Here is a 12,762-nt window from a genome sequence, read left to right as displayed (position 1 = left end):
TACAATAGGCTAGATACTTTGTCTTGTTTTTGGAGGTTTATAGTGCAATTTTAGCCTCAAGAACTAATAAGGCAATATTGTGCTGGTAACAACGGTTGCCACCAGATATTGGCGCGGAAATGGTGCTACACCACTTATTTGAAGGGGAAAGCCTCGCTAGCGCCAAATATTGTAATGGAATGTCTCGTGGTCACCACTACTGTACCGTATCTATAGAGTATGTTAACACCCTTATTACGGTATACCCTGATCTAGGGTATGGTAACGTGATCAAACAGCTAACTTTCGAGGCCAAGGGTACCACCACCTGGGTCACCCCTAATATCTCTAACTGTCTCTTTGGAGGGTAAATGGCACCCCTGTCGATATACTAGTGCCGGTACTTTTCGCAAACTCTTTTTCCTACCCTTCCTGGGTTCCAGGAAAAATAATCTCACAAGGCTATAGAAAATAGCTAACTTGTATTCTTCCAAAAGGTCACAAAAACACACATCCACAACTTCTCAATACAGAATCCCTAAACGGGGTCTCAAAGTAGACTACTAACTAAAACACGCTTCTGTACAAAAGCACTTTCTGTAGGGGTGGACTTTAGATTGGCTCTGACCAATCCACTAAATCAAAGTGCAAATCCCTGGCTTCTTTTGAATAATATTATCTTTCAATGGCCTAGGTCAGGAAGACATAAATAGAATTTAGCTTGAATGCTTGCTTATTGCAAAACTACTATAGCTAAGCAACGAGACTTTAACTTGTCATTGAAAACTATCCTGTAGGCAAACCTAAGCAAAGGTAATGACGGAAAAGAAAACAGGTCATTTATCTGAAAAGAAAAGAAACAGGGGTGAAACCCCAACAGCAACAATTCAGATTTTGATACAAAATAGAAATTAATCTTACTTTGACTGATGAGAAGTTGCAATGCGGGGACCTTTATATGAACTATTTCAACTTTAGCAAGCTTCCTCATGATATACGTGTCTAGACAGTCCCTGGGTATTTCAATATAATACCCAGAGTTATAAAATAAGGTTTGGCTTGGATATAATTTGAATGCTTTACTTGAGATAATCAGTTCCAGAGTACACTCTAAATAGCAAGACCTTCACACATGAGGGATAAGGAAGAGGAGCCAGCCCTGTGGTCCCCTCCCTGATGTTAGGTATGAGGTTCGCCCTTAAGTTCTTGAGGAGGGAGAAGTAACAGGAGCAAGCCCTGTTTACCCCTCCCTGATTTTCTGGATGAGGAGCTCGCTGTTGTTATGGATGAGGGATAATGAAGAGGAGCAAGCCCTGTTTTCCCCTCCCTGATGTTCTGGATGAGGAGCTCCCTGATGTTCTGGATGAGGGATAAGGAAGAGGAGCAAGCCCTGTTTTCCCTCCCTGATGTTCTGGATGAGGAGCTCCCTGATGTTCTGGATGAGGGATAAGGAAGAGGAGCAAGCCCTGTTTTCCCCGCCCTGATGTTCTGGATGAGGAGCTCCCTGATGTTCTGGATGATGGATAAGGAAGAGGAGCAAGCCCTGTTTTCCCCTCCCAGATGTTCTGTATGAGGAGCTCCCTGATGTTCTTGATGAGGGATAAGGAAGAGGAGCAAGCACTGTTTACCCCTCCCTGATGTTCTGGATGAGGAGCTCGCTGTTGTTCTGGATGAGGGATAAGGAAGAGGAGCCAGCCCTGGTTTCCCCTCCCTTATGTTCTGGATGAGTAGCTCCCTGTTGTTCTTGATGAGGTATAAGGAAGAGGAGCAAGCCCTGTTTTCCCCTCCCTGATGTTCTGGATGAGGAGCTCCCTGATGTTCTGGATGAGGGATAAGGAAGAGGAGCAAGCCCTGTTGTCCCCTCCCTGATGTTCTGGATGAGGAGCTCCCTGATGTTCTGGATGAGGGATAAGGAAGAGGAGCAAGCCCTGTTTTCCCCTCCCGTTTTTCCCTCATGTTCTGGATGCTCTACGAAGATAATTTAGAGGTTCACATTGTAATTACAGCCTTAAAGGCCTTTGAAGCTTTTTTTTAAATTTGTTTGCAAATTAGAAATTACTTATAATTTTGACTGATGAGGAGTGCAGGGGCCTGCGAGATGGTGGGTTGGGGGATGGGGAGTTGTATGAGCAAGGAGTTATGAGACGGGTATATGTAGGGACATGGCCGAGGAGCTTACTTGTTCTCCCAACCCCAGCCGGGATGCTCTATATAAATAATTAAATAAAAAAAACAAGTTTTTTAAACTGAAAGTAAGGAGCGACATTAAAACTTAAAACGAACAGAAATTATTCCGTATATGAAGGGGGCTGTCCCCTCCTCAACGCCTCGCTCTTTACGCTAAAGTTTTTTTATTGTTTAGAAAAATAGAGTTGTGAGAAAGTCAAACTTTAGCGTAAAGAGCGAGGCGTTGAGGAGGGGACAGCCCCTTTCATATACGGAATAGTTTCTGTTCGTTTTAAGTTTTAATGTCTCTCCTTACTTTCAGTTAAAAAAACTTGTTTTTTTTATTTAATTTCTGAACGTTTTTGAATTAATAAAGGTTTTGATTTTGTCTCACCGTATATGAATAATTAAAACAAATTTTGAATATTATATTTGGTTAAATGGCTTTCTCGAAACTTGTTTAATTTTATTTAAGAACGTTTTTATTAGTAATAAATATACTTAACTTAGAATTAACTTACGTAACGACCTTCTATATTCATAAAATTTTAACACGTATATTAGGGGGTTCGCCCCCTAGTCAATACCCTGCTCTTTAAACTATAGTTCGAATTTTTTTTCCAGTACTTCAAAAATGACCTCTTAAGCACAATCAGTTGATCAGTTGAAAAACTTGTTTTTTTTTATTTAATTCCTGATCTTTTTCTTTAATAATGCTGGGAAATCCGGCGCCCCCTTCATAGCAATGTCCCTTCCCCCATGAAAACTTCCTTCATGGAAAGATCCTTCCATATAGCCCCCGACCCTCTCCTTCCCCCACCTACCAGAAAAAATCTCCTCTGAAAAAGTCTGTATACTTCCCAATAACCAATACTATATGTTAACATTGAGTAAAGTTCATAACTTTCAGCCCTCCCCCTGGGGACTTTGGGGGATCAAGTCATTCTAAAAGACATATTTATTATATTTTTGACCATGCTGAACAAAACGACTATCTCTAAATTTTGATCGGGTGACTTTGGGGAAAAAATGAGCGTGGCAGGGGGCCTAGTTGCCCTCCATTTTTGTTGGTCACTTAAAAAGGGCACTAGAACTTTTAATTTCCGCTCGAACGAGCCCTCTCACTATATTCTAGGACCCCTGGATCTATGCTATTACCCCTGAGAAAAACAACAAAAAAAAAACAAAAAACAAACAAACAAATAAACACGCATCCATGATCTTTCTTCTGGAAAAAAATGGAAAATTCCACATTTTTGTAGATAGGAGCTTGAAACCTCTACAGTAGGGTTCTCTGATACGCTGAATATGATTGTGTGATTTTCATTAAGGTTCTATAACTTTTATGGGGTCTTTCCCCCTTTTTTCGAAAATCAGCCAAATTTTCTCAGGCACGTAACTTTTGATGGTTAAGCTTAAACTTAATGAAGCTTATATATTTGAAATCAGAATTAAAATCTAATTCTTTTGATGTATCTACTGGTATCAAAATCCCGCTTTGTAGAGTTTCGGTTACCATTGAGCCGGGTCGCTCCTTACTTACAGTTCGTTACTACGAACTGTTTGATTTAGAGGTTCATATTGCAATTTAGCCCATCAAACCTCTAGAAAGACAATTTGAACTTTTATAAAAATTAAAAATGACTTATAATTTTGACTGGTGAGGAGTGCAGGGACGTGCGAGACGGTGGGCGGGAAGTTGTGTGGGTATGGAGCTATGGCTAGGGATATATCTGCTTTAAGAGTCGTGGGTGATGCAGTGGAAACCGATTTTTGGCCCACAGCGGGCCATTTTTCTATTTACGTAAAAACAGCAAATGAAATAATAAATGACTCAGGGAACGTGTCAACTTTTATGAATTCCAATAAAATATTTCACTAATTCCCTGGCAACGACTCGACGCATTAGCCCTCAACTCCATCTATGTAAGCAGCATTATTACACAATCAAATATTTCTAACTTTGTCAACAAAGAAAACTTTTTTTCGCGGTCAACGGTTAGTAATGAAAAGTCTTTCGTACTTAAGAAAGCGATAGACAGAGTAAAAAAATAGCTTACAATCCAAAAAGAGAGCTACCTAAAGAGACAACAGTCTACACAGAACAAGGCTTAAGCAGCAATGATGGCCTACACGCTCTCAGCGTTATGGCCTTAGTGGTAACGGTCTATATGCCCCCGGCATATAGACCAGAAATGCATAAGTATGAATTCCAGTTAGAATTCACTTTTATTGAAAGATTAAAAAGAAAAACTTACATTCCAAATAAAAAACCACCTAAATGAGCAGCATGATCAAACAACTTCCACCGGAAAAGTATACCCGCAACGTCTAATCCAATAGCTCCCATTAACGCCTGAAACAAAAAAAAAATATTAATAATAAACATAACCCATGTTTATTTTTGTTTTATTATTATTATTATTATTTATTTATTTATTGGATCGGTGTTGTTATATTATATTTTAGTAATTGATCCTTCAGAAGTTCATTTTTTGGCACCCCAGTCGCCTTCTAAATTCACTTTGAAATTCTACTCTTTCGACGTTTTAGTGCACCAGTCGTGGGTTGTGCTAGAAAGACCTTTCTCAAGCCTCACCAGCGACATTCATTCTACATCAATTCAACACATTATATATGTCTGTCCACTTAGCGCAGGATGCTTCAGAAACATAAGTTTGATTTAGTAGAAAAGATTAGCCAATCAGTTGGTAATGACCTTAGCGCTGCATGTGAAATCAAAAGTTGTAACTAGTAACGGTCTGTTTACTTATCAACTCCCTAGTAAAGGCAAGTAGGTACAACATTCTACAGTTGGCTATTCTTCACCTGATAAAATCTGCAACCAAATTAATAAATTAATTGATTCAATTAATTCAAACAAATTCAAATTAATTCAAATAGAATTATTCGATTTGTGAATTAAACCACAAAGTGAATTAATTCACTAAAAAGTGAATCAAATATTCGATTTGCGAAAATTAAACAAACAAATAATACAATAAATTGGTAATTTACGGTATTATTAGTAATTAGTAAGTAATTAATTAGGCCTCTCAGAAATTATGAATCAAATAGTACTCTTGATGAAAATGTTTGTTCTGCCAATTAGGTCTGTGATGCCCATTAGGAACTGTGTTGTAAACTGGATGTTGTTTTGCCCCCATTGCTCTATTGCGCTGCCTATGATGTTCTAATGAATATTTTGCCACCACCTCGAACAAGTTTTATACTTCTCGGGATGACCATTAATCTGTAGTTGTTGTTTCTTTGTTATAATAAATTTTCCTCACTTTCGAAAACACTTGAACTTGACTATTTTGGAGGGAGTGGGTTAAATAAAATTAAAAGATTAGTAATTATGGCCACTCGGGATATGAACAGAATAGTTGATTTGATAAATTTCTTGCTATAAGGTCTGTGACCCCGATTAGGAATTGTGCTGTAAACTGAATACTACTATTTTTTTTCTTTGGTCTAGTTCGTTATATGAACCACAGCTAGATACAAATGGTATTGGCTCACATGGTCTACTTCAGATGGCATAGGTTTTGTAGCGTCAGTACCAAGAATGGTGCTAAGCCCACCCCGCCCCCGGATAATTCCCCCTCCCACGGAAAATTACAACAGTGGGTAGTACAAAGTGGATATCTCGAAATGTAAATCAGATATTCTAAGGGGTAACAAAGTGACCAGACACCTGATATTTCAATGAAACTTAACAAGCATTTTTCAGAAACGAAATAAAAAAAAAAACCATCAGTTCACCACATTTCTGAGCAAAAGTGCAAACGAAATAAACCAGATCAGTAGGTAATGCTCTAGGGCCGCCTAAAGTAACATAATAAGTACCATAGTACCATATAAAGTACCACAGTACCATATAAAGTACCAAACTGTTTAGTATATCCACTAATCCTTCAATTTATTATTATTTACTAATTTTTTTATCAGACACACTTCATATGGAAGGGACAGTCATATAAATGTTAGAGGAGGCTCATTTGATTGGAAATAGAAAGTTCTAGTCCCTCTTTTAAGAGTCAAAAGTTATCGATGTTCAATCAGCCTTCCTTCAGCATATTTATTAGACCTTTAAATTATGATGAAACAAATGGATATTTTGAAATTTCGTTCGGATGTCTTTCGGGAAAAAATGGACATGGGAATGGGGCTAATTGCAATCCAATCTGTTTTGGTTGCTTAAAATGACACTTAAGCTTTTAATTTTCGTTCAAATGAGCCCTCTCCCAATCGAGTTAGACCCTTGGTTCGATACGATTATTCCTTAAAAACAAAAAAACAAAAAAACAATACACATCTGCGATCTTTTCAGAAAAGAAAAATATAAAATTCCAAATATTTGTAGATGAGAGCTTGAAACCTCTACAGTAGGGTTCTCTGATCATTTTGCAGTTAGGGAGAGGCGGCTCCCTCAAATGGTACATTTTAATGCAAAAACTTCCTCACTCTCATTGAGCTTTCAGATAAATACAGAAGTAGTTCTAAGGAAGGAGAGGTAGAGGTAAAAATTAATAAATAATTCCTCTTGATTTCAAGGCATATGTCTGGTCTGCATCGTTATTATAAAAATAAAGAGTAACATTAAAACCTAAAACTAGCAAAATTTATTCCGTATAGGAGGCGGGCTGCCCCCTCCTTATCTTCAATCTTCCCCTCGTGGTCGTATAAACTTCGAAGTATTCTCATTTGATCGGAATTTGAGAGTTATAGTCCTATGTTTAAAGTCGAAAGTGATTGGTGATCAACCAGTCCTCGTCCTAGAACCATTTTTGATACCTCGTCGTTTTGTTACCCCTTAGAACTTCTGATGCATGTTTTGAGGCACATATTTTGTACTTTCTCCATGACTCCTTAATTTTGCGTATGGGGGAATTTTCTGCGGAGGGAATTTTCCAAAGGTGATGGGGAATTTTCCGGGGGAAAACGCCCGTCTCCACCTAAATATGCTCTACAATTTTACAGCTTAAAAAAACACTTGTGGTGTCAATTGTTATATGGTATTCTTCTAAAGTAAGGAGGTAGAGTTTTGTTGATGCGATGAGAAATTTAAATCAGGTAACTTTAAATTCGAGCCTAGTTCCCGACTCGTTTTGCGCCGGTATTGTGGTGCCTGTTCTAACTAAGGGTAAAGATTCCTCTGAATGTGGTTCTTTCCCCTCGATTACCGCATCTTATGTAAACTGATAGAGTAATTAGAAAAGTAAATATTATTCTTCTTCCTCGAATTCGCAGTTTGAATTCAAAAAAGGAGTGAGCAGGGAACACATCTATAGTCTAATCAATAATTTTTTAATTGAATCCAGGGAGCTTCGGAAGCACTTTTGGACATGTGTAAAGCATTCGACTCGGGTATACATTCGAATTTGCTACTTTCAGCTTTCATAGTTTTGACCTTTCGATTATATAGCCCTTAATATAGCCCTTTATAATATAACGGCCACTAGCTATATTTATCGTGAACTTGATTTTCAGTGTCAGATCGAGTCTTATCGATTCGGATAATACATAGTCATATTGCAAATCAAAGGCAGCGCAATAGCGTTGCTTAAGTAAAGAGCGATGTGGGCACAATGCATTATTTATTTTTTTTCTTTTTAGACCAGGGCACTTTGTAGCGTAGTTGAAAGGTCCAGTAATTATGCTTTTCAGGATGACAACAACCCAACAGCCCTCAGGGCAAGGGTTGTAAATTATGCCCTAAGGACATACACTGTTTTTATGAAAAGGGTGGTCGTATAAATTTCGGAGGGGGTTTTGGATTGAAAATAAGAAGTTTTAGGGCCCTTTTTAAGAGTCAAAGTGATCGGACGGCAACTAGCCCCCCCCCCATGCCATATTTTCCCCAAATGCATCCAATTGAAGTTTTGAGATAGCCATTTGTTCAAAAAAATAGTCCAAAATAACATAACAATGCCTTCAGGGTAGACGCAACCTCCCATAATCTGGGGAGCAAGGGTTGTAAGTTATGCTCTGGGGGCACATAGGGTTTTTATGGAAGGGGTGGTCGTGTGAACTTTAGAGAAGGCGTATTTGATTTGAGATGTAAAGTTCTAGTTCCCTTTTAAGAATCAAACGTAGCGGAGGGCAAATAGTTCCGCCCCTCCTGACACCCTCTTTCCCCCAACCGCATCCGATCAAAATTGTGAGGTAGCCATTCTGTTCACAATCGTCCAAAGAACAAACAATAATATCTTCAGGGTGGACACAACCCCCCAAAGCTTAACGCAAGGGTTGTAAGTTAAGCCCCGGGGTGTATAAGGTTTTTGCAAAACGGGTGGTTGTACAAGCTTCTGATCAAATGCGGCTAAATTGATTGGAATTCGGAAGTTCAAGTGCCTTTTTTAAGAGTCCAAATGAGTGGAGGGCAATCAGCCCCCTCTCCAGGGCTATATTTCCTAAAACACATCCGATTAAAATTTTAAGACGGCTACTTTGTTCAGTATTGTTGAAAGGCCCAGTAATTATGCCTTTGGGGCTGTCAACCGCCCCAGAGTCCTCAGGCTGTAAGTTAAGCAATTCGTTCATTGTTTACATATAAATTGTGTATATTGTGTATGTTTACATTGTGACATATAGATTTCATTAAAAAAAAACTTTCTGAAAAAGTAGCTTTTCAAAGAAAATTAAAGGCAATATTAAACTTAAATTCAGATTAAATAAGAGCCTACAATAGCTCAAACTCAAAACGACCAGAAATTACTATTAAAGAATAATTGAAACCCAAAACGAAAAGAAATTAAATAAACAATGATAACAAAAAACATACAAAAGGTACGAATATAAATGAATAAATAAATCTTAAAACAAGTAAAACTTAAATTTAATATGCAATTAAGCTTAAACCAACCAAAAATCAATATAAACAAGAGTTTGGATACTGCCTCCTTCCCTAACTGTAAAAGTCTAAAACCTACAGCGTCATTGGCACTTCACTGAAAACTATATGCATCTTGAACAGTCTTGGAAAGAACTAATAAAATCAAACTGAAAACTTGATGTAGTGATATTAATTGTTGAAAGCTGGTCATTTCAAAATTTTATTTCACTGTAATTTTTATTTTCAATGCTGTAATACCTGGGAAAAAAATATTTGTAGTATAATTCGTGTTCAGTGAAGCGCCAATAACGCAGTAGGCTTTAAACTTTTACAGTTAGGGAAGGGGGCAGTATCAAACTCTTGTCTGTAGTGAAACAATATTTGTCTCGAACAGTCTTGGACAGAACAATTAATATTAAACTGCATATTTGTTTGATAATGATATTAATTGCTGAAAGATCATCAGTTGAAAATTTAATTTTACTGTAATTTTAATGTTTATTTTCAATGTTGTAATAAATACAAAAGAAATTCCTATATGCCCCATGGGATAACTTACATACTTGCCCCCGAGCACTGGGGAGTATGTGTCGACCTCGGAGTTTTGCTATCTGAACTTTGAACTATTTTTAACAAAAAAGGTATCTCAAAATTTTTATTGGATGCATTTGGGGGAAAAAAGGGCATGGGGGCTAGCTGCCCTTCGATTCCTTTTGACTCTTATAAAGGGCACTAAGACTTAAAACTTCCAATTTCCTATCGAATGATCCCCCTCCAAATTTTATACGACCATCCCTTCCACATGAAGTGCCTCTGGGAAAAAAAGTAATAAAACCTTGGAGCAATAGGGCCTTTACTATAGGCAATGAAGTTTATACGACCAACTCTTCCATATAAACCTTATATGCCCCGGGGCATAAGTTGCAACCCTGCCCCCGAGCTCTGGGGAGATGCTGACCCCAATATTGCTGTTATCTATCGTTAGACTATTTCAAATAAAATGGCTATCTCAAAATTTTGATCAGATACATTTGGGAAAAAGGGCCTTGGGGGAGGATAGTTGCCCCCGATCACTTTTTTTACTCTTAAAAAGTGCACTAAAAATTCCAATCTATAATTGAATGAGCTCCCTCCGAAGTTTATTCGACCATGCCTTCCATAAAAGTCTTATTTGCTCCCTGTGCATAATTTACAACACTTGCTCCCAGGTTCTGCGGGTTGTGTGAGCCCCGGATTTTTATTATATGATCTTTGGTCTATTTTGAACAAAATGACTATATCAAAAATTCGATCTGACACATTTGGGGAAAAGACAGCTTGTGGGGGGGGGGCGGAATAATTTTGACTCGGATCACTCTTGACTCTTAAAAAGGGACCTAGAACTTTCAATTTCTAGTCATTAAACGACCACCTCTTCCATGACAACCTTATAAGCCCCCAAGGCATAAGTTAAAACCCTTCCCCCGGGATCTGGGAGGGAGTTATGTAGACCCCGAAGTTTTTGTTATCTGATCGTTGGACTATTTCAAACAAAATGCCTATCTCAAAATTTTATCGGATACATTTGGGGAAAAGAGGGTATGTGTTTTTCTTTGGGGGGGGGGGGTAGATGCCCTCCAATCACTTTTGACTCTTAAAAATATAACCAGAATTTTAAACTCCCAATTAAATGAACCACATGTAAGTTTATACACCAAACCTTGTATACCCCCTGGGCATAACTCAAAACACTTGCCCCCGGGCTCTGGGGGGTTGTAACGACCTGGAGTTTTTGTTATTTAAACTTTAAACTATTTTGAAAAAAATGGCTATCTAAAAATTGTAATCGGATGCATTTGGAGAAAAAAGGATATTGGGGGAACTATTTACCCTCTGATCACTTTTGACTCTTAAAAAGGGCACTAGAAATTCCGATTTACAATCAAATGAACCCCCTCTGAGGTTTACACGATCATCCCTTCCATAAAAACCATATATCCCCCCAGGGCATAACCTACAACACTTACCCCCGAGCCCTGGGGCTTTGTGTTGACCCCGGAGTTTTTATCGGATACATTTGGGGCAAAAGGGCGGGGGGGGATAGTTGCCTTACTATCACTTTTGACTCTAAAAAAGGGGAACTAAAACTTCCGATTCCAACAAAGTGAGCCCCCCCCCTGAAGGTGATACGACCCTCCCTTCCATATGAAGTGCCTCTGGAAAAAAAACAAAACAACAAAACATTGAGGCCTTATGGCCTTACTATAGGCAATGCTATTGCGTTACCTCTGATTTAGAAAGATACACATGTTTCAATTTTACTTTCCACAACGACGAAGGGCATTCATGTGAGCCTTTTGGAGAATGATGAGGGGAGTGTTGAACTAAATCAAAACAAGCTATATATATTCAAATTGTCAAAAGGTCGCAACTCAGCAATGAATGAGTATATTAATTTGGAAATTTCAGTAAATGATCAGGGAGATGATCAAAAAGGCAAAATTTGCATGCTAGCACTACTACTACTACAATTCCCACCATTACTACTGTTACCAATACTACTACTACTACCACACTACTCCATTTAAAAAATTGAGGGAAAATTTGGACTAAATCGAAAGACGCTATGTGCATGCACATTGTCAAAAGAGTGAATCTCAAGAATTAATTTGGGTATTAAGCTAGAACTTTTAGAGAATGCTTAAAGGAGAAGATCATCAAACAGTTCGTTGCAACGAACTGTAAGTAAGGAGCGACCCGGCTCAATAGTAACCAAAACTCTAAAAAACGGAATTTTGATACACATAGATACATCAAAAGAATTGGATTTTTATGCTGATTTTAAATATATACGTTTCATCAAGTTCTGTCCACCCATCAGACCCATCAAAAGTTACGAGCGTGAGAAAATGTGCCCTATTTTTCGAAAAAGGGTGAAACACCCCCTAACAGTCATAGAATCGTAATGAAAATCACACCATCAGATTCAGCGTAACAGAGGACCCTACTGCAGAGGTTTCAAGCTCCTATATACACAAATGTGGAATTTTGTATTTTTGTCCAGAAGAAAGATCACGGATGTGTGTTTAATTGTTTTTTTTTGTTGTTTTTTCCCAGGGGTCATCGTATCGACCCGGTGGTCCTAGAATTTCGTGAGAGGGCTCATTCAAACTAAATTAAAAGTTCTAATGCCTTTTAAGTGACCAAAAAAATTGGAGGGCAGCTAGGCCCCCCATACGCTCTTTTTTTCCAAAGTCACCGGATCACAATTTTGAGTTAGACAATTTGTCCAGCATAGTTGAAAAATTTAATAACTATGACTATGAGAACGACTTAGTCTCCCATAGTTCTCGGGGGATGGGCTGCAAGTTATGAGCTTTGCCCATTGTTTATATATAGTATTAGTTATTGGTAAGTATACAGACGTTTTTAGGAGAGGATTTTTTTCTGATGGCGGGGGGGGGGGGGTCGGGAGATTGGGTTACGTTGGAAGATTTTTCCATGGAAGCATTTTTCACGGGGGAAGAGAATTTTCATGAAGGATTTCCCAGCATTATTTAAAAAAACAATCAGAAACTAAATAAAAAAACAAGTTTTTTTTCAACTGAAAGTAAGGAGTAACATTAAAACTTAAAACGAGCAGAAGTTATTACGTATATGAGGGGGTTCCTCCCCTCCTCAACACCTCGCTCTTTACGCTAAAGTTTTTTTTAGTAATTTCAAAAGAGCTGTTTATTCTAATTAAACGGCCTTTGTGATTCAAAGGTCATTCTTATAGATATGATTTAAAATTTGAA

At 38.1% G+C, this 12,762-nt stretch overlaps 1 protein-coding gene across 1 annotated transcript in view; it reads right to left on the bottom strand.

Annotated features, from left to right (window-relative positions):
• The window catches only part of rho-7 (rhomboid family intramembrane serine protease rho-7), a 93,909-nt gene that overhangs the window by 22,062 nt on the left and 59,085 nt on the right, over window positions 1-12,762 (bottom strand). Inside the window, exon 7 of the mRNA XM_089106534.1 lies at window positions 4,404-4,501. Coding sequence (XP_088962660.1) covers window positions 4,404-4,501 — 98 coding nt within the window. The remainder of the gene's footprint in view (window positions 1-4,403; window positions 4,502-12,762) is intronic.

This window comes from Artemia sp. Qi Xiang Cuo, chromosome 21, assembly GCF_049724085.1.
Source record: "Artemia sp. Qi Xiang Cuo chromosome 21, ASM4972408v1, whole genome shotgun sequence".
Taxonomy (NCBI): Eukaryota; Metazoa; Arthropoda; class Branchiopoda; order Anostraca; family Artemiidae; genus Artemia; species Artemia sp. Qi Xiang Cuo.
Note: the sequence above shows the minus strand (reverse complement) of the source record. Positions and strands in the feature narration are given on the sequence as shown.